Source organism: Thunnus albacares, chromosome 8, assembly GCF_914725855.1.
Source record: "Thunnus albacares chromosome 8, fThuAlb1.1, whole genome shotgun sequence".
Classification (NCBI taxonomy): domain Eukaryota; kingdom Metazoa; phylum Chordata; class Actinopteri; order Scombriformes; family Scombridae; genus Thunnus; species Thunnus albacares.
Genome location: NC_058113.1, coordinates 13,140,613 through 13,163,992, shown reverse-complemented (window position 1 = coordinate 13,163,992; position 23,380 = coordinate 13,140,613). Strand labels below are relative to the sequence as shown.

At 37.5% G+C, this 23,380-nt stretch overlaps 1 protein-coding gene across 2 annotated transcripts; it reads left to right on the top strand.

Annotated features, from left to right (window-relative positions):
* Nucleotides 1–9,667: 9,667 nt before the first annotated feature.
* On the top strand, nucleotides 9,668–16,993 carry nrsn1 (neurensin 1). 2 transcript variants are annotated; one of them, XM_044358029.1, is made up of 6 exons: nucleotides 9,668–9,757; nucleotides 13,347–13,459; nucleotides 13,700–13,792; nucleotides 13,922–14,040; nucleotides 14,418–14,605; nucleotides 14,745–16,993. In XM_044358029.1, the coding sequence occupies exons 2-6, from the start codon at nucleotides 13,367–13,369 to the stop codon at nucleotides 14,846–14,848; spliced, it is 597 nt and encodes a 198-aa protein (XP_044213964.1). In that variant the 5' UTR covers nucleotides 9,668–9,757; nucleotides 13,347–13,366; the 3' UTR covers nucleotides 14,849–16,993. The 2 variants fall into 2 exon arrangements, with proteins under 2 accessions (XP_044213964.1, XP_044213963.1); XM_044358028.1 differs by having other exon boundaries at nucleotides 9,677–9,757; nucleotides 13,350–13,459.
* Nucleotides 16,994–23,380: the final 6,387 nt, after the last annotated feature.

The window sequence follows — 23,380 nt, the reverse complement described above, 5'->3', positions numbered from 1 at the left end:
ATACTCCATTACCAGTGAAAAGAATACAGTCCGCCTTGTAGTCTCCATATGTCCATTCTCAAATCCTCACACAAAAGAGTCACACACTTTCTTTTTTGCTCTTGATCTCGCAGAAACACAAACTGTCTCCCCCTCTCAAAAACACACATTCTCTCCTCCACTCAGTCCCATATACACACTGTACCCTTGCATTCACACTCACACAGCACACAGTCCTCTATTCCCAGTATAAAGCCTGGAGACAGGTGTTGGATTAGCTTTCTGGAAGAAAAGAGCTCAGCTCCTTTGATAGGAGTTGAGCTGGCCTGGAGAGCAGGGAGGCAGGTGCACCACGAGAAGAGAGGAGGGGAATGAGGCATGTGTGTGTGTGTGTGTGTGTATGTGTGTGTGTCAGAGGATGCAGCCCAGTCATCCCGTCTATTGAGAGGAAAAGAGGGGCTCTTGGCAGCGCTGGCTTCTGTAATTGGAGAGCTTGGCGCGGCCAGAAGTGAAGCGTGGTTGGCTGTTGCCACGTGGTGACAGTTGCTTGCCAGTCGGCCTGTCTATCCACATGTATACACACACTTTTATGCACACAGACACACACAAATACATACTCAAATACATGTTTAAACTTTTGAGTGTCGTCCATTGATTAACATTTGTTCTAATCCATTCCTAATTCTCATCACAGCAATTTTATTATAACCTAAACTGTGAATCTCAGTCTCATCTTGGAACTTAAAAATATGTATTTTAATCATGAATGCTAAAAACACAAAATTGTTTCTGGATATTTCAGCAGCACAAGAAAGTAAATACTTACATTACAGACTCTCATGCTACACAAAAACACACAAGCTGCCAGCCTGTAACCACGGTAACAGAGAGTGAGCAAAGGAGGCCTCTTCCAGATGCTTTTGTTCTTAAGGACATCCCTTGGAGACTGTCTGCCATATCATCATGGGACTCTCTCTCTCTTTCTCTCTCTCTCTCTCTCTCTCTCTCTCACACACACACACACAGACACATAGAGAGGGAGAAAGAGAGACAGGGAGAGAAAGAGAGGGAGAGACATGCACTCCTAATCCTCCAATTTGATGCTTTTTCATTTAAATGACCAATTACAGAGACACAGGGAGAAAGAGAAGGGATGGGAACCAAAGTAGAGGGGGTTGAGGAGGAGTGTAAACTGAACGGCAGATGGAACTACAGAATACAAAAAGAGCAGTAGATTTGAGAGGTACTACAGTGTGTATCATGTTAAAATCCAGCTGATCCCAACTTTGTCCAACCAACTGTGAGGCAGGTGTAATGTTGCAAGTACAATAGTTTGTCCCATTCAGGTTCAAGTTACGTGAGGAACTAGCTCAATAAAAACTTTATTTTTTGTACATGGGTGTGGGAACTGGATGTTAACATGGAAATGCACTTATATACTGTAAATATGCCAATGTGAAGCTTACTGTATCTGAATGTGCAGCACATGTGCAGCCACAAACTGCCAGAATCACTGCCCTACCTATTTTCAAGATTACAGTAATTTGGCAAACATTTATTTTTTTGGCAATGCTCACCTACAGTAAATGGCTTGTAAAACACAATAGGAAGTGGTGTGTGTCTGAGTCTGTGGGGTGTGATCCAGCATGATTAATTGCTGTTAAGTGTGTCTCTCATAAGCGATGTTGTGCCTGGAGAGCAAAGCAGAGACTATTACAGCTCAGAACCATACATCAACCCCGATAGACCAGTGACTGATGACCACTCAGCGCAAATGTTTGAAATTATACAATTAAAATATGGGGGTAGCTGAGGATCACTGTAGGAACACCAGGCTATAGCCTCAGTGTGTGTGTATGTGTGGTGCCTGTAGATAGAAAGTTGTCACAAAGCTTAAACAAATTACTTGCCATTATTTATGTACATATGTGATTATGTTTAATACAAGTGCACTGACATATATTTCAAACAGGAAGTTTTACTTTCTTCCGGGCTTCCCATTAAAGGAAATCACAAGTAAGTAGTTTACTAGGGCCTTCCATAATATAACATTATGTCACAGAAGTATATTTAACATAACCTGTATTTCCCTTACACCCACACGTGTGTTATGTCTGCACAGTCTTTTACATTTTGGTTATGTGTCCTGAAATGATCCCAAAATATTCTAAGAGGATTCATGTATTGTTCCTTTCTGCCTAGGTTTTCTTAACCTGGTTATTTAATTATATTTTCCACTTGAGCTCCTGTTTTCATAAAAGAAAATCTATACTAATATAAAACTGGCCCTTGACAATTTTATAGCACACAGATTAAAGTTTAATTTGTATTGGAAACCCAAGTGCTGTCTAATGCTGTTATACATTAATAATAAAGAAAAACATTATAAAATTAAATTATATCAGCATTTCCCTACCCCTACCCCAGAATATTTACATGACTCATCTGTCTAGAAATCCCAAATTGTGGCTTTACGATTTTAACTTGATTTTCTGTATCCCCCCTGAAGCTTCTCAGTTTGTTAATAAATAATTTAAGGAAACATAAGCACTATGTTCTCATAACTAGATTTGATGAAGGCCAAGTAAAACAGATAGCCTTTGGTCACAGTCTTATTATATGGGTATCATTAGTGATGGGGGAGCATACAGTATGCTAGGATTACGATAGAATTTGCATAACAGTTATCTGTATGGTTTTTTCATGTAACTTAGAAGAGAATTGAGCTCTCATTTACTTAAAAGACTGAATTAATTATTGAGAAATTAGAGCACTGGTCCCAGATTCTTCAAGTATGACTGGAAGATGTTGAATAATTTCGCTCTCTGGTATGATGTCTCCATTATTCTAATACAAGGTACATGAGAATGATAAAGATTAATATACACTGTTTAATTTCACTAAAGCTGACCTCTTATGTCATTTTTCTAAATTACACAATAAAGGTTTTATTCAGATGCTTCTTCACATATACAAATACTCTTTCAGACTGTACAATTTTTGCCACAGTTTAATGTCTGCACAGCTATAACTTTGACAGCTTTGTCCCAAAGAGAAAGATCACTTCCATTGGATCGACACATTTCTGCCCCCTCAAGTCAATGGTTTATGAAATACAGCATGGCCCAAGTGGAAAGTCTGAGCTTCCAGCTCTGGTATGGCAGGATGACAGAGGAATCAATAAGATGAAGAATGGACAACAACACCAAGGCTAGGCTTCTTGAGATGGATAGATCGGGTGTCCCTCCCTCTCATCTATCATAAAATACAAGAGAGGGCTATTGCAAGACAGCCAAAATCATGTGTACTTGATTGGGAGTACAGATTCTGATAAACCCTTTGGATGCAGTTAAGCCACAACAAACCATTACCATTTACTGAGAAATCTTGAAGTTGTAGTATACATTCAGTCTAAGATGCCCAGTTTGTAATTACAGTATTACCCTCCTGCCTTTATTCTCGATATTATGTAAAGAGAATAAATAAATCACTTACATTTTTCAGCTTCAGTATTTTCTAATTTAGATTTTATACCATACACCTCTTGCACAGAATGTGTTCTATTTCTGCACTCAGTTGATTGTTATGAAAGCTGCACCGACATAAGATACAATACACAGTACAATAAGCCACATTTCCTAGATCAAACATTTGTGACAAATATGGGGTAACACATAATTAAAACGGCATGCTCATGTGGCTAAACTAATTCCTTGCAGCATTTATTCACTGTTGATGCAGAACTCGTGGTGTCCAGTAGATGTCAGCCTTGTTAGCAGGAAGTTATTCTGTAACTCCAGTGCTGGTGTTTACAATGGCACATGAACAGCAATTTATGTGCTGGGCTGAGTTTCTTCAGTGATTTATCAGTTAATCTCATTTATTGCAACATCACTGCCACCATAATATTGTGCCTACTGGATCCATTATCAGAGAACATATAATCAAATTTGTCCAATATTCTGTAGTCTTCATGACACAAAGATCCCACTCATCGCCCATTGTCTCCTGGCTAATGGCTATCTTTTGTAATTTTGTGGATGATTTTTTTCATTTTTTTCAAAATATGCATTTATGTTACCAGTGCTAAGTACTTGACTAGGCTTGTCTATTTGTTGCTAAACTTTCTCTCCATAAAATTACTCAAGAGTGGTTGTAAATATACCAGATAATTATATGGACAATTAAGATGCACACATAAGTAAATTAACCTTTCTCAAACATGACAATAGGTCACTCAGATTGTGTTAAAAAATAATAATTGTTCAATGTGAATATCTATAAACCTGCACAGACACACAGAGACTCTAAACTCTAGCGAACACATGCATACTGTTCTGTTCTTTTATGAATATTTGAAACAACTTGAAGGTGGCAAAAAATACGATGGTTTCAATACTATACACATGTTATTTCATACCACAATCTACCCCCAGTTACTTGAGTCTGTGTAGTATTGTTAGATCATGGGTTGAAATACAAGGGAATCAACATCCAATCTATAATGCTTACAAATGTCAAACATTGTTTACTGTTTGATTGTTTCCATCCACATTTAAGTCTCATGACTACATCTCATAAAGTGTACTATGGTGGAAGATGCTGTATGGGTGCACAGGATGTCAGGAACAGATTCAGCCCTCATTCTCAGTGGGTGTTTGATGTATTTTTGTGTTTTTGATGGACAGAATCTCAGGGAGAGGGGCTTGGGAATATTGTTTGACTTACTTTTATTGACTTGATGTCAATAAAATCAAGGATATTGTTTTCAGTCAGTCATGAGTCACAGGTCTGACTGAAAGCATAAGCATGAGGTAAAACAAATTACACGCTTAAAGGAAACATACACATACTTAATCCAAAAAGTAGACTGCAGACTAAATAAAAAAAGAAACTTAATGATTGTTTGACAGAATAATGATGACAAATATATGTGCTGTGCTTTCTGTAATGATTTCTAATGCTGTACTTTTGGATTAAAACAAGGCATACTCTCATGGTCTAGTAAAAGAACCATGGACAAGAGATCTTAAACCAGGCATTTTTAAAATAAATAAATAAGTTTGGTCATAGTAAAACTTGTGTTCGTTATACTCATGTTTATTCCAATTAGTAATGCCTTTCTTATCAGCTCTTGGCATACAACTGTACAGAAGAGATGTCTCATGTCGCAATGTAGCAGCAGTGTTGCTGTTTATGTAGGTCACAATGTCCTGCCAGGCAGTCAGGTAACATTGCCCTACATGGCAGTTAAGTCCTCTAGTCTCTGTCCAAATGTCCTGCCAACCAGGCAAATAAGTCCTACATGACACAAATATTAGCAGATAACTTTTTGAGATAATAGATTTTACCAAGTTAGCTAGATGCCTACTGTGGTTGAATTTTACCACTTTATGTATGAATGATTTGAATGTACTAAACTGCATTTCGCATTAATTGTGTTGCATGTGGGATTAGCATCTTAACAGCCTGTGAGCCCAACACATTCGCATAGCAGAGATACACACGTTGTGTAAGTGTAGCATGCCATTAGTATAAATGTCCTATTGTTTCTTTGCTCTATGACTAATAATCTCTCCCGATCCCCCCCATCCCATCTCTCTTTTTCTCTCTAATGAGCTGTGGTCTGTTATCACTCATTACAGGAAGCCTGATTATCCGACTGGCATTCTGCACACGCTCACAGAGAACTTCCTGAAGGTGACCTTTTCACGTCGCCATAGAAACCGCCTCGCTCTGCTCTGAGATGTTCAGCTTGTCCACAGAGTGAGAGAGTAGGAGAGAGAGAGAGAAAAAGAGAGAGCGATAACAACATTTTCCTCCAAACAAAAGTGTATTAGTATACTGCAATGTGATAATGCACAAGTCATTTTTGGAGGTGGCAATACAGATTATTTTGTTAACCAATAACACATAGATTTGAACTCCTCTGATATAAAACATAGGGCATTCTAGCTTCCATGTCTTATACTTTATTGCATCTAATTCATCTTAAAAATAGGACTGTAAAGATCCATTAGTTTCTCTGGCCAGAAGGCACGCCTCACAAACACTGTCACTACTGTTCGAGCTAATTTAAACACATGTCCGTAATCTAAAGTATATATGCTTCTAGGAGTACCGTACAACTTAGATTTAAGTGTGACCAGTGGTTCAATAATACAAAAGAAATATTTCTTCTAATTAGACCTGTCTAGAACATTCATTTCACTATGAAGTATCTTCTTCTTCTTCTTCTTCTTCTTTAAATACTCTCAAGTCCTTTGTGAAACCTGTTTTTTACAGTACGAGTGTATGTGGTGTGTGTGCACTGTTTTGTGTGATTGAACACAAGAATGCATGTGTCTGCAATTGTTAGTTAAGTGAATGCCGTGAAAAGTCTTCTAAGGTGTCTAAAAATACACCACAAAACCACTCAAGAAACAATAACACACAAGAGCTTTGAAAGATGCAAAAAGGCCCTTGTGTCAGAGGCTCACAGTGACTTAACAGTGCAGAATGAAAGAATGATTGGAAAACATGTCATATTATCACTGATGTGACTTCAGCCAAACAATATACTGTTTGTTTGTTTATAGTTGTTTTGTACCTATTCCTATTCATGATTATATGGATCTATGCATAATGACAACATACTTCAGGTAAAAGGCAGGGACACACTTTGAATGGGTCCCCAGTCCTTCGCATATCATCATCTGTATGTGGTTCATAGACAGTAAAATATACAAAAACACATAAACACATACCACTCCGGTAAATGAAAGTAAGATGCGTGGTCATTGCTGAAACACTCACCAATGGTATTAGTCTAACTCTATTATAACACAATGGTCTTGACATACTCAGTGCCATGCAAAGGCCAGAGCTACCAATTGTTATACAGAATACAGTAAAATATAGTTATCCAACAGTAAATTCAATGTCCCACATAACATCATTTGTTGTTTACAAATCTTTTTCATTCAATCTGGAGTGTATGATAAACAATTTTACAGAGCAACACAACCTGGTGATCTAACACAGCTAAATAAAGTTGGATATAATTTCTTAATTTTGATCAAGTAAATGACACCTGTCCTCATGCAGGCAGAATGAAATACTCAGTTGAAGCATAAAGCAACACAACTCCTCCTTTGAGACATAACAGCGTCTCGTCTTCTTAGAAATATCCTCAAGATTATCTTCAAGGCGACAGCTGCTCCGACTTTCTCTGCCCTCTACTGCCTCTAGTTCAGCTAATACTTTGTGCATACCAACCTCTTCTGATATCCCTACTAACACAGATATGCCACTCCACACCTGTTGTCACTCTTGAGTTTCTCACCTCAGCTCTTCATCTGACCTAGTCACTTGTCAGCCCAGTTGCTCCTTCTTTGCAATCAGCCTCAGTATATTTGTAGGACTGTTATCAGTGAGTTTCTGCCAAAATTTCCACATTGCCACAGTGGTCCTGCCTATATTCGGTTCTGCCAGACTTTGGTTTGCCAAGAGTGACAAACTGTTGACTGAAATACTGCCTTTTGATCAAGTGAAGACTGTTTTTGCTGGACCTGCTCAGCCCCCTGTGTCTGTGATAAAGTGTTACAAATATTTTTCTGTCTCTAAAAAGCCACTGTAGATTAATAAATGTTGACTGATGTTGTCCAAAGGTGCGAGTGGGAATGCCTCATTTTAGAGAGGCAATCCCAGCTAGAAATGTTTTGTTCTAAAAACGTTCTGAGAATGTTACATGTAATGTTCTAATAATGTTTTCATCCTAAAAAAGCATTCTAAAAATGTATATGAAAACACTGTTAGAACATTATGCCCAAATGTTCTTTGAAAACATTTTCTGAATGTTGCAGTGAGAATGTTCTTCCTTTGTTATCATGTAAAATCGTGGGAATGTTTTATAAAAGACCATTCTATAATATGTTACCTTAACAACGTCCTCAAAACATCCTCAGAAGGGCAGTTAAAATGTTAAATCATTTAGCCTTATAGGAACATTATTTGAAATGATAAACATCCTTAAAACGCTCTTTGAACATTACATTAAAACATTTTCTTTAAAACATTATTAGAACTTGTAGGTAGTGTTAGCCAATGTTGTGTGAACATTCCCTTCTAGCTGGGATAATGTTGCAAATAATAATTAATCATTGCCTTTTTTATTTAACTGAAATTAAATTGCAAAAACCAGATACAAAATAAGCCAACATTTCCCAAAAGATAATGTCAAACAATTGTGGAACTGATCTGCTTACAGTGAATTCATGTGTGGCCCTCTATTGCACAGTATAGTGAAGTTAGTTCCAGTCTTTAGATCTAGCTTGTCCTTAAATGGGTTTTTGTTCAGAGGGACCCTTTTCTGATAATCTGAAATAATACCGGGGTTCACAATATACCACTTCACAATTTCAAACTAATCAAATCTTAGAAGAACTAACTTTGTTAACATGTGGTGATGAAATTGTTAAAAAAAAAAATTCTACTCTTTATTTCACTACAGTAGAGCACACAAGGATGTTACCTGGAAGCTATGAAGGTCAGACAGCTGACAGTGCTTAAAAGTGAAAAAGTAAAAGGTTTCTCTCATTTAGAGGTACTGACTCAGAATGAAAGAATGACGAAGGCAACTTTGAGCAGCAGTCTCATTCTCATTATTTATTGAATGGGGATTTCGTATTTGAGTCGTGATGTTGCTCTTCTCATTAGGTCATACCTTCCTCAGGAGAAGCACTGAGGCGGCGTCTAACACTTCCTTCAACGTTGTACGTCACTGACAATGCTAAAAATAGACTGTACTGGAATGTGACTGGAATTCTGTGTGTGTGTGGTCGCATTAGTGTGTACCTGTTGTGGATTTGGATGAATGACTCAGATGCCTTCCCTCCACCCTCACTTTGTTTCTCCTCTGGCTTTGTTCACTGTAGGTCTTCATTTGTGAATCTGTTGCTGCATTACATCCCACTGAGCCAGGCTTTATGTGCAATTTATTTTGAGCTACTAACTGCGTCATTTAAGGTTTAAGTTCTACGCATGTCTGGTATTTGCATCAGTGAGTTAAAATGGTACAATCAGAGTCAACACTGATACTTGATGTAATAGCTCTAAAAGTGTCACAATGTGACATAACAACATAAAATATCACTTCAAAGAGGTAACGACATTCAGGGGACTATGGTGATATTCACAGGGACCTCTATAGGGGCAACATCCAAGAAGTGTAAGCACATTTCAGCATAAAGAATCTGTAAATAATGTGATCGAGTCTTACACATTATGTAGGCTTGTACCTGTCCATGGACTTATTTCCATTGACACTGTCATTGTCAGGTCCCATGAGAAACAATAAATGTTTTTGCTCTCTGTTACTATGGAAACATGTCAACATATCTATTTATCTATGTGTTCATTCAGTCAGGCATTAATTCATTCATCCATTATCCATCTATGTCGTCATGACTGTTTAATCTTGAATGAACGTCTTTCTGTTCAGCTAGTGCTTCCAACCATTCTGTCTGGTTATTTATATTCGTCATTGAATCATATATTATCATGGATGTGACGCCTGCGCAGTAGACAGCGTGCGAATCTGAATCATCGATAGAAAAAAAGAGAAAGTGAGGCAGAGATGGGGTGGGGGTGGGGGTGGGGACACGACAGAGAGAGAGGGGGGGGGGGGGGGGGGGGGGGGCAGAGAGAGAGAGAGAGCGAGAGAAGGGTGACTGTAGAGTGATGGGACCCGGCTGAGGGAACAGCAGCGAGTGATCACTCTCCGAGCTGGTAATGACAGGTAAATTGCGATTTTAATGCTTTTCAAGAATATTTGTGACGTTACGGCAGCTGCCTTTCATTGTTGCCATTGCAAATAATTACCGGGAATCCATATTTCCTGCATAGATTCTTTCAGCGGCATCATCTGTGCGCACAATTTCATCTTGCACATCTGGAAGTCGCTTCCATGTGGGAAAAATGGTCGAACAAAACGTTTGCACTAAACTTTGTGTTGTACCTTTATCTAATTACCTAATTGTCGTTGATTTCAATATTTATGTATAATTGTTTCGGCGTTGGTATCCAAATCAAATGTAATGAAACTTCCATATGCTTGTGGTCTACCTGCTAATTACATTTCCACAAAGATTACATTTTTTTTTCACGTCAGTCGCCCGGATTTAGTCAAAACGCTTTTATGCAAAGTCCATCATTCTAAGTTTAATTGAAAAGCGTGTTGTGTGTCTATTTACGTCTCATGGGGGGTTGGGAGGACGAATGGATGAGGTCTGTTCTCAGACTGGCGTCACATCTTACGTCTGTGTGTTTTCCTGCTGTGCTGAGAGCTGGATGGTAATAATGGCGTTCAGCACCATGGCCAGCTCCCGGTTAAACGGTTGATAGGATGTATTGTTTAGCAGGGTTGATAAACAGTTTGGGCATTTTTATCTTGATTTTGATGATTTTATTTATTTATTTATTTATTTTCAAAACCTAGGTCGATTTAAGATGTAGGTCGAGATGTTTTCTTTTAGTTTGTTTGATTTGGATGGTTTGGTGTTATTGTAGCTACAGCTGCTTTTATGTGATGTGGATGAGGAAAAACGTCACAATACGACAGGATACACCTGGTTAAGAAAGGATATACGTTACAAGAGTTATACTGTATATCCGTGAACTGTTAACCTAATCTGGACTTAACATTTGTAATACCACAGTTCGTTTGGGAAGTATTGCTTTAAGTAAGTCACAGTTTATACACTCCAATTCAAGTTATTCCAGGAATTGTCGAAAATGACTTGCAGTGAAATGTTTATGTTTAGTTGAATATCTGTTTCTTTATGATTGGATGTTGTCCTGGTCAACATAAGGTCAAGCGCACTAATTAGCCTAATTATTTGAGCATGACACCACTTTGATGTTGTTTCAAACGTATTATAATGTAAAATATGACAATAAAAAATACACAGCATTTAGAAATTTCATGTATCATTATATATGTTTCCAACTCAAGATTAGAGTTTGGGTGGAAAGAAATCAGATCTGCTCTTTAGACTCTCGTTATCTGCCAAGTTATAGAGACAGTTAATAATAAACAAACTCTCATATATCCATATTTTATTATTTGGCTGGATGATGAATATTTAAACTTTCTTGAATATATGCATATATGGGTACAGAGAGGCTTTCACAGCATCTGAGCAGTGCCAGATGTTCATGAGAGTCTTTAGCAAGTACAAATTAAGCAGTAATGTGATTAATATGAGGTAGCAGGGAACAGTGTGCCTCATGTTAATGGATCATTTCACTCATCATATCCGTATTATGTAATCTGGTTGAGACCCTGGCATATCCCATAGTACACCTTGTGAATCCATGTTTAGTAATTTACAGAAACGAGGCAGATAATATAATTTTCATCCCCTATATACACATTTTCATTTTCCACACATTTACAAGGATTTGCATTTCCAACCACATCTCAGGAGGAGGACTGTGAGATGAGGTTGAAAGCTCCAGAAATAGCTAGAAAGCTGACCTCATGTTAGGATTTGTTTTTGTCAGACTAATGTTTTGAAGGTCAAACATGAAATATGTTGCTCAAACTATAAGGAAGTTCAGATAATAAGGAGACAAGTGCGGTGGGACAGAATAACAACATGTTAGCTGGGTACCCCACCCACTTTTCTGAAACTTCTACATTTGACTAAAAAACTGATAACATTTGATCAAACTAATGAAAACAGGAAAATCCTTTATAGGATCGTTAGATATTTTTACATATAAATTTGTCAGCTGCCAGCAACAAGCAAAAATAAGGCAATTGCCAGTGATTTTCTTTGTACAACTTAATTAATATTAGAGCCTAAAAAGTCATGCCTTCCTGATTAGATCAACCAAATGTGCTACAAGATTGAAGCCTAGAAGATAGAAATCAATATTTTAAAGTATATTATTTGGTTTTGGCTTTTAGAAATAAAGGATATAATGATGTACTTAAAATTGTCCTATATATGTGTTTTCTCTCTTACTATGACCTACTAGAGGGGTTTAACCAGCACTACTTTTGTAGATCTAGCTGATTTACTTACTTGTCCTGATAAAACAGAAAGATCATTAAGCTGCTGGTTATTTCAAATTTTAATCTATTGAAGTCACTTCAATTACACCTATTGCCTATTAGGTTAAGACAGTTTTGGCTTCTATTTTCCATGTGTATCGTCAGAGCATGATCTTTTGACAATTGGTTTCATTACAATGCTGCACTTGAACAATAACATGTTGTAAATGAAGGTGTTACTGTTCCCACTTGTGTTCCTCAGTCTAATTCAGTTGCAGTGCAACAGAAACCAGAGACAGCAGTTGAGATGTATTGCTAGCTGACAAGAACTTGAAACATTGTTATGTGTTTGTATAGAGGCACTGAGCTATGAAATGATTCGCAAACAGATTCTGGAGGAATTACAAGTGTGAGTAACATAATATTTCTCAGAGCAGATGTTCTTTTCTTTTCATGATCATTTTTTCAGGATGCAAGAGTTACTGCTATAGCAAAAAATGAAGAAAGGTTGGAAGGTATAATACACAGTACTGTACATGATGAAAATGATGTATATTATGATAATGAGCTTTATGTGAAACATTTTAGTTCTGTAAAAACACATGGGTTTGTGTAAATGAGTTTCTACTGCACATAACTGATCCATTAAGAAACACTTTATTTTTTACAGAAACTAACACATTAAAACTAGATGTCACATAGAATATCATGAACATTATGAGATATATTTCTTTATTTGTAAAAAAAAATATAATACAAATAATTGTTATTTTTGTTGGTCAGTGAGGTTCAAGCTTCCTAAATCCTATATCCTATATTAATTTATATCTTCCATGAAAGCTTACATACAACATAATGCAAAATATATTACTTTACTTGCTCAAATAAGTTGCAAAAAAAAAAAAGGTTGTTGATGTTGTGACTTTTGTATGAAAAACAATATAAAGAGAAAAGCACACTAATTCTGTGCATGTCAGCACTCTGTATTCAGCTGACACAATATTAAATCTAAAGAGGACGGCTGATATAATATTTCATGGCTTATTTCATAACAGCAGAGCAGGAGAATGCATCATTAATCTCAATGTACTGAGGCACCCATGCCTTCAGTACATTGTTACATAACTTTCTGGCTGTGTGTGTGAGGGTACAGTACATGTTTGTGTGTATGAATGTTTAAATGTATGTATGTATGTGTATGTACATGTATATGCATGGGTACAAGCTGGAGAGAGTTTGTCTGCAAACTCTGTGGGTGGTTTCTTAATGCAAGTGTGCAGTCAGGCGTTCATGCGTGTATGTGTGTGTGTGTGTGTGTGTCCTCAAGCAGGTAGATAGATGTGAAGGATGACTTCTTGCTCAGAGATTTGTGGGTCGGAGTATGGTGAGCAAGCCAGCAGGAACTACCAGCAGTATGGAGTCCGCTCCTACCTACACCAGGTACAGCACAGACACAAACACACATACTGTATTACACCCATACATGAGAGAGAGGTAAGTCGGTGTTCTGGAAATATCAACGATTCTCTCCTATCACAAAGTGATAGGAGATAATTGATTCTGAATTTAAATGATTGAGTCTCATATCACAATCACAACTGTTTCTTTTTGAAAGATCTCTTGTGGGTTTCATTTTCCATGTTTGAATTGTTAAAAATATCTTCTTTATCTGTTATCCAGTTTTATGAGGAGTGCACAGCTTCTATCTGGGAACGTGATGAAGATTTTCAGATTCAGAGATCGCCTAGCAGGTGGAGCTCTTTACTCTGGAAGGTGAGGTTAACCTTCAGCTTGCTCAGACCTGCTGCTATTTGGATAGTCATTCTGCAAGTGCTAGTGAAAAAACTGCAAGCAATATAATCTGCAATTAAAACATGACTTGGGTTTCTTTTTTCACTTCAGGTCTGTCTCGCGTTTGGAACCCTGATTTTGTTTGCGGGCCTCATTGTCGTCATGGTGGGTTATGCCACTCCAGCCAGGATCGAAGCATTTGGCGAAGATGATCTACTTTTTGTTGACAGGTATAGGGACAATACAGTATATGAATGGAAGGGAATTGATGTCATCAACAGCTATATCATGGATTGAAAATTAACTGTTGTAATCTGAACTATATTTGCATTTATGTCAAATCACAACACTGCTTCCAAGACATGCCAATAAGAGAGAGCACAGTGTCTTAGTGGAACACACATGCAGTAGGTTTTTTATGCTGTAGGTGTAGATTGTACATCCTGACCCAATACTCTTATTTGCTATTTAGTTTATACCTTGTACTATTTGAAAATTACATTGTGAAACGTCTTTTGAGTTTTCAGGTTCACACATATTGATTGAGCAAATTATGATCTTACACTTCTAATTAAGGCTATAAAGCAACTGTCCTCTTCTTCGACAGCCACGCTGTCAGTTTCAACCGTGCTCTGGATGTTTGTAAGCTGACTGGTGCTGTGCTGTTCTGTGTGGGAGGCACCTCCATGGCCGTGGGTCTCCTGCTGTCTGCCTTTGCTAAAAGCTACTCCAAAGAGGAACTGTATCTGCAGCAGAAGTTTAAGGAGAGGTTGGCAGATCTGCATGCAACAGTTGGTAAAGTTTCATTCCGTTCCTCCTGATACATTATGGAATGAATGTTGAAAGTAAATTTTGCCAAAGACTGAGGGTTATTTTTGTTACTTTGAATGCTGTTCACTGTTCTGTATGAACTGAAATACTGCTTTTATCACAGGTACCCCCATAATGAGAGCACCAACCCCTGGAGAGGGAAAGGTGCCAGTCACGCTTTCCAAAGTCCAGAATATCCAGCCAGCGACCACAAAGTCGGAGACCTGACATCAGTCCAATTGAAAGGGGATAAAGTGAAGAAGTGTGTGTGTTGATTGGTGGGTGTGCAGAATGTGAGTGAGTGCGCCAATCAATGTGTGCATTTTCTCTTTTGAAAGGTCAGCTTACATGACTGATAGTATTGGTTCCTCATCTTGCTGTGCTTGCTGTGTTTGACATTAAAGCTTGACTTCAGGGTTATATAGATGAAGAGCTTATATAGCTGGACAAAGTTTAAGGCTTTTGTTTGAACATCAGTTGTATGAGATTCATGGTAATCTGACAAAGCACATGCCGGTCTTGAGCCCTACCCAGAAAACAAACCATGGAACAAATCAATAGAACACAGCCGCTGAACAACATCAATGTCGTTTTTTTTGTAAAAATTTTGTAAAAGAGGAGAGTGTTACTGCTGGAGGATGTAGACGTAGCAGCAGATGCACTGTTTTTTGGCGGTATTGGTGATTAGCCCCTATTCCCAGCAATGATCAAAAGAAGCACTGAACACAAACACCATTATCTCTGCCCAGTCTCTAAAAGGACATCAGAGGATGAGTGTTTCTATGAACAGAATACTGTATGTCAATGTGTGCATGTATGCAGCTCAACTGTATGCATCCCAATACTGACAGTGAAAGCTGTCAATCACAACTGCACAATATACAGTATGTACATGTGCTTTAGCTGATGAATGCTTCTTGTAAATATTGTTTACATGCAAAAACAAGCCAAGAGAACTCTCAGCTGATACTCTGCAAGAAGTTTGCACATTATCAGAAAAGATTAGACCAAACACAGATTAGAAGAGACCTTAAGGGTAGATTTCACAGTGACATTTTCTCCTGTCTTATTATGCCTCTCTGACCTTGTCTCCTTCAATAAATATTCAGACAGGATCGATAAATGAAACCAGACAGACTAATGAAAGGCAGAACATGCATAATAGCATAGTCTGTGAGGCATATTACTTTCTAGATACAACAAATAAGGCATTCATCATGCCTTCTATATTTGAAAATTATTATTTTTTGCTTTCCTGAACACTTCATTACCCATGCTCTTCCCCTATTTGTCTCCCTCTCTCCTTGTGACAAATGCAAGCATGTACACATAGGCACACATCTATCTATCAAAGCATGCTTTTTTACCATTCTGAATCAAAATCCTGTCAAGTTGAGCAGGTGCTACTTGTGAAAGGCAAACTAGCACAAAGCTGCATCAAGAGAGACCGACAACATGACAGATATGTTACATAATAGGAGGACGAAGACAACACATTCAGCTCTCCCGTAAAACCACATCAGCGCTCATTGTTTTCACTCATTGTTTCCAGAGATGCTTCAGATACAATAACTGCCTTCCTGCACTCAAGAGTATAAAGTATGTAATACTGTCGAAATTTTTTTTACTGGTTGCATATTCACTTACATTCCATACCTGAAACAGAAGTTACATCAAGATTTTCATTTGATTTATTTTACAGTATATAAGCTTGGCATTCACACTTACCTGTAACTTACAAGCACAATAAGCTGTCAATGGCCATGTTTGGTTCCTTTTCTTAAAACCTTTTTGACTACATGAATATGTCTTTTAAATATAGTGACCATGCTGCTTATAAATTGTTACCATGTTATATTGTTAATCTTTTGAATTCATTGCACATAGAATAACATATTTTTGTGCTGTACTTTGTTAAATCAATGTTACAGTGGTCTCTGTCTAAGTGCCATTAAGCAACATGCCTCCTACTGTGCATCACTGCTGCAGGTCCTTCCAAACAACTTCTCTTCAAATCCATATATCAACAATGCATTATATTTACTGTTTAGAAACGAACTGCTATACTGGCTACTGTACATATGCTTATGCAAGTTGACCTTTTAATACCATCCCCACAACCTCCACTCTCCTCTTTATCTTTTTCATTTACTCTGTGATGTCATTTTAACATATCTGGTCTCAGAAAAAACACAAACACATAGCTATAAATAAGAAGAACAACATACTAATAATAAAGACCATTGTAAGAACTTAACCACTTGGAAGCTGCAAACCTACAGTACCTGGAAGATGTTCAACAAGTTGTTATATACAAACCCTCCAGTGTGGTCAGAACGTTATTCGGTGATCAATAAATGTGACTTGTAGTTCCATGCTGTGAATTGTGAGTTTATTTTTATCTTTTAATTGGCCAAAGTTGAGTTTTTTCTTATGATCTCAAATCTACATTTTTCTGCTCTTACTCTGACCATCAAGAGTGTGTGTGTGTGTGTGTGTATGTGTATATATATATATATATATATATATATATATATATATATATATATATATATATACACACACACACACACACATATATACACACACATATATATACCGGCCACTTCATTAGGTACAGATGTGCAATCTAACGCAATCCAAAACAACAGCTCTGTCATAAATTCCACATTTACAAAGCTTTTCACACTGTTTAATATAATGCACTCCAGCCACCTCCACCCACTATGACCTCAATAATAAACATAAAGTAGAATTATCACCTTTCTGACGATGTCAAGAGAAAGTGAAAATGTATAAACTTTGTAAATGTAGAATTTATGGCAGAGCTGTTGTGTTGGGTTGCATTAGATTGCCCAGGTGTTCCTAATAGAGTGGCTGGTGAGAGTATGTCTATTTTTCAAAAAAACACAATAAAACTGAAATATCTGCAGCTCAAAATGTGTGAAAATTGTATTTGTATTAGTATCTGTGATGGCAGAACAATTACAAATTAACAAAACTTTTTTTTTTTTCTTTCTGTTCAATATATTTTAAATGTAAAGGACATTTTTCTGTTTTTAAACATAAACTGTCTCCCTCTTACTTCATGTATAAAAATAGAGGAAGAGTAATTAGGGTTATATTTTCATTCATAAAAGACACCAAACCGTCAATGGTATTCCAACATAAGCCTTCATTACACTGCGTAGAAGCTCTTACTGTAATCAATCAGGGTAGTCATTTAGGTATGGGAAGCACAGAAGGGTGTCTGTGCTATTCAGGACCTTATTAACACACACCCACATGCACACACCCACACACCCACACAGAACAGGTCCACTGGAGGAGATAAGACAGAATTGATGGTAACTCCAGAAATAGCACCTTGAGGATCATCACCTCAACCAGTCAGGCCGTATGACTCATACACACACTCGGCCCTACCCCCTCTGCCTTTCTCTGTGTCTCCTGCTCTTTGGCTCTCTCTTCCTACTTCACCCTCTCTCTCACCCATGTTCTCCCTCCCTCTTGGGATGGTGACTCACACACACACATTGACTGCATGAATCCCAATTTGAGCAGCTGCAAGGATGAGAGGGCGGTGAGGCCATCATAAACACTGGATTTGATCACAGTTCATGCTACAGTTTCCTGCTTGTGGGTGGCAGTTTATAGTGGCTTTATGCAACCTTGTTTCATGGGAAATGAAGCAAAACTACAAAACAAAAATGAAAAGACTGTTGTTACAAGAGTGTCAGCCACAAAGTTCAAAGACTCTTGCTAATCTTTTAATCTCGGTTCCTTGAATACAGATGGACAACCCAAATATGTTATGGTTAGTAGAATTAATATTGCATGAATTGGTGGTGTACAGTAAGAGCCTAATTTCATGGTGAAGTTGTAAATCTCCCTAGTACATCCATCTTCTGTAGTAGGCTAGTTATTCAGTGGTCTTGAAAAAAGAATTTCAAAAATAGGATTTCATTATCAAATTAAAGCTGCAAGCAGCGTTGGTTGGGACCTCGCACTCTGGCCTGTCGGGATCAGATCATTTTGCTTTTTAAAAATGAGGGATATTTCTTACAAGTGTGGTGTGCTTTTATTTTGAAAGTTTGACTGACAGAATTTTCTGCAGGGTGAGACATGTCTGTCTTGCTCACACCTGTGTCATCAAAGTCATGCAAGTTTTGGGCCCATTCACTTGAATTTCAATTAGTATTAATTCAATTAATTCAATTAGTATAGTTAGTAATTGAAAACTCTTGATGAGTTTGTGTGTAAAACAAATTAATTTCCTAATTTTCATCAAGTCTATTTTTAGAAAAGTAAAGTTTAGTCAAAGTTTGTTTGAAATGTGTACTGTCAGGTGTGCAGAGACAGTAAGTAACTGCAGCTGGACACAGAAAAATACTCATATATTTGAATGAAGAGTGTGAGCAAACCCACACCTTTTTGAACATTTACTGCTTCAACATAGTTTTAGATACAGACTTCATTTGAACTTTAAATGAGTCACAAGACTTTGACCCACAAATCTTGAATTTACATGTTTTTTCTATCTTTTATTGTTTTTGAGATATTAGAGTGTGAGTTATAAAGTCTTTTCTTGCTCCTCCTGTGTATTGGGGAGTGTTTCACAGCACTGAGGGAGTGACATGACGAGGAGCAGATGGAGAGGAGTACTCTTCTTGTGAAATCTCATCATAAATTAGTTACTCAATGTTATCAATTTGTTGTGGTGAGAAACTGAACACTGAATACAAATAGAAGCTTTGTTTACAAAAAAAAATCCACATGGAACCTTTAATTCATTTACTCAGACATCATCGTTTATGTGAGCTGGTTTCTGATTGGTGGCGGCATGGGGTGGGAGGGGTCAGTTGACTTTTTTTACAAGTTTTGTTGCGTTAATAACATTTTAGTGACTATTATTCACATTGTAATTAGCACCAAATTCATATTCATTCATCGGCACTGCTGCTTCACTAGCTGGATACTGTTTCTCTCTGCAATCACAGGCAGTAATGGGGGTGGGAGGGCAAAGCCATCTAAATGAAATCTACACACTACATTATTCATGCTAAACAGTTTACCATATTTTTTAGGCTGACACTAATCTGTCTGACATACATGCAGTTAGGGGTGCAACTAATCACACAACTCACGGTTCGGATCGTATCACGGATCGGATCATTTTATGGATCAGCCAAAAAAACAAAAAAAAAAGGGGGGGAGGGCCAAATAAAACTTAGTTTTCCATATATTCTGTAAAACACTTACAGCAAGGAACTTTTGCCCATGGTCTTAAATGAAAACAACAGTCAAGATGTCTAATGTTTAAATAAAATCTTAAAATATATAAAATACTCAATGCTCAATTGTTAAATTAAATTGCAATATGAGGCATGATGCCTTCCTCTTTTAAACATTGTAGTGAATGAAACAACATTCTGTGTCCACCTCATCAAAACTTGATAACATACAAACATGAACACACGTCTTGTCCTGCAGCTTGTTGAATGAGCCACCAAACAAACATTCACTGGGGAAAAGTGCACCGCTAACGTTGTTAGCAGCTATGTAGCTAATTAGCTGCTCAGCTGTAGCACATTAAACAGCGTGTGAACGTACCTGCTGATGTCACTGCGGACCCTTCAGATGCTGGTTTGGTTGTTGCTCCTCAAAATCTCTGTTGGCGACATGCTGTCTGTCCATGACTTGTACTAACAGCAGTTTGTTTACGTTGTCTTAAATGAGACGTGCCTGCCGAACCGTGGGGGGCGATCCATGTGGATCATGAATCAACTACCATGCGTTACACCATGCAATGCAAATACTGTAGTATATATTGTCAAGCTGATCTAATAATGAGGTCTCGAAGACAGAAATTATTGCACTCACTTTTGCATTATGATGACCACTTACTGAGTTTTTTTGTTTTTAATATCCCTCCAACACTGACAGCAGCCTTTAACTGTCAACTAGGTAAATTATTCAGGGGTCTGTATCACAAAGCAAGTTCAACTTAAAGGTGTTTGATAAATCAGCTGGTTTAATGATCATTAGTCAGTAATTTAAATAATGTCAACATCAATGTAACTTTGCTCCAAAGATTTCAATCTTTTCAAATCTGACATCTGTTTTTTAACCTGATATCTTTTATTTTTTCATCCAACTTGTATTTTTTAATCCATCTTTTATTTTTTAATCCATCTTTCTTTTTTAAATCTGATATCTGCTGTCAGGTCACATGACCTCCTCCAAGGTTGAGCTCATGATGTCATCAGTTCTGGATGTCATCAGACATGTGATCTCATTTCATCTCACATCTGCACACAAGTATCGTGTTACAGATTCACAGTCTGTCAAAGACCAAAGAACGAAGAACGTAGACCATCCTTCACGCACAACCACCGTCTACCACTACAGTCTACGACAGACATCTTACTGTTTACTACCTCTGAACATTGTCTGTTAAAACCATGAACAGAGGAGATAACCCAAGACGTCAGGGCAGATTTGCTGATGCCCCAGTCTTATTTTGAAAGGCTAATTGCGGACTTCCTATTGGATTTAGGTCAGGGGTGTCAGTGTATGATTTGTAGGTCTTGATGAGATGAATAATTGAGTTTTGGTTTGATCTCTCTACAACATTCCCATGGGCCGTGGCGGCCATTTTAGTTACATAGGTGGCACTAGAGAGCACATTTTGGCACTTTAGGAATTAATTTTTACATTTTATCAAATTTTTCACCAGACATTATGTGCATGCCAAATTTGGTGAGTTTTTGAGCATGTTTAAGGGGTCATATTTAGGTGTGATAACCTGTAATAATAATGAAAGAAAGAAACAAACAAATACATGAAAAACAATAGGGTCCTCGCCCTAATTACTCGCCCTTTTGGGCTTGGTCCCTAATTACTATGTACACAACCTCAGGCCAGGCATTAACAAGTACTAGTTTATGGAAAAACTGGTTGAGATGAATAAAGATAATTTCTTCTGACTGACAGAATAATGATGACATGGTCACTGTGCTGTGATGTTGTTTCTAACATTTACTTGCCTTTTACTTCATGGATCAGCTGGCCCAGCAACATGAACACCATCACTGGTGGTGTTTGAGCTCGAATTGAAGCTGTTTGATATGTTTAGTGTTTGTTTGGGCCCTATAGCTACTGGGGTCTTTACCTATCTAGCTTTTAAAGGTCTCATTCATTTTTAGCCAATATTAACAAATGTAGTATTTATATATAGCTGGAAGAATTAAAGAACTGTACTTAATTACTTTTTCCACTTTATGCTACTTTATACTTTTACTCATCTACATTTCAAAGATGAATATTGAGCTTTTTATTCCACTATATGCTGTATATTTGACATGTTTATGTAGTTGTATTACGTAGCTTGCGGATTAAGATGTTATATAAATGATATGTTGTATGAGCAAAAAACAGATTCACTGTTATACACCAAATTTATAATATATAATAAAGTACTTTTAAATTTGATACTTAGGGTACATTATGCTGATATTGCTTTTACAGTGCTGTATTATTATTACTTTTTACAATGGTCTGAATACATCTTTTACCACAGTATAACAACTGTGATGGGTTAGTAATTTTACTTTAAATGCACCATTCTTTTTTTTTCTAAGACTCATCCAAAATGAAAGCAAAAACACTAAATTACAATAACTGAGTTGTAGTGAATGTACAAACTTTTGAAATAAGACAGCCTGGTTGCCAGAATAAAACATTGGCATTGTATGTTTCTGCAAACGCAAACTACAGAAATATTGAATATCTACGTCTCAACCATAGACTGTAAAACATATGGACGTAGTTACCATGATGTCACCCACTGCTTTGCAAATTGCCGTTTTGAAGCCTCGAGTGCATAGATGCATAAAGAGATCATCGATGCTCGAGTGTAGCAATTTGACCATCCTCATCTTGGATTTGGCCGTTGCCATGTTTGATTTTTGGAGCCAGAAGTGATCATATTTTGACGAGAAGGTAGAGCTGACCATAGCACTAGCTGCAGGCTTGGTTAGCACAGTGCATTTACAATCCATAGTCAACAGCGATCATGCTAATGCTAATGCTAATTTTCGCCGGCAAAAAACAGGCCTAAAACCGTTGGCTCACCGGAAAAATTGATCATCCGACTCATTGATGGGTCTTTTATTAAAACCAAACGCTGAACAAGACTTTTTTTAGGTGATCACAAAGTTCAATTAACTTTAGTGAACTGAAAACACACTGTGAAATACCAGCAGCTATGCCTATACCCAATAGTTACGTTACATAAGCAACAACGTCGCCGTGGTAGCGCCTTGTCAATCACAACGTAGCCACGCCCTAAAGCATATGCCGCTTTATCGTCAAATTTAAATTACATGGGACCATAATTTACAAAATGAACATCATGCTGTATTGAAGAAGACTTGAAACTGGCAATTGAGATCATAAACTCATTAGGGAATAGTTTACTGAGGTAATAAATCAAGAGAGAAGTAGGGTCATTTTCTCATAGATTTCCATACAATCGGACTTTTTGCATCCAGTGGAGTCGCCCCCTGATGGCCATTAGATAGAATGCAGGTTTTTTGGCACTTCCGCGTTGGCTTCATTTTTCAGCCCCGGAGATTGCCACTTGGTTTCAACACATGTAATACGTAGCATATTAACATTTCAACAAAACGTGTCATATCAACATTTCTACAAAACATAGCTATTAACATTTCAACAATAAGTGTCATATCAACATGT

Bases quoted from the DNA above. Each gene is read 5' to 3' on its own strand.
- nrsn1 (XM_044358029.1), top strand. From the start codon at position 13,367: ATGACTTCTTGCTCAGAGATTTGTGGGTCGGAGTATGGTGAGCAAGCC. The intron at 13,793-13,921 runs GTGAGGTTAACC...TTTTCACTTCAG, and splicing joins GGAGCTCTTTACTCTGGAAG to GTCTGTCTCGCGTTTGGAAC. The intron at 14,041-14,417 runs GTATAGGGACAA...CTTCTTCGACAG, and splicing joins GATCTACTTTTTGTTGACAG to CCACGCTGTCAGTTTCAACC.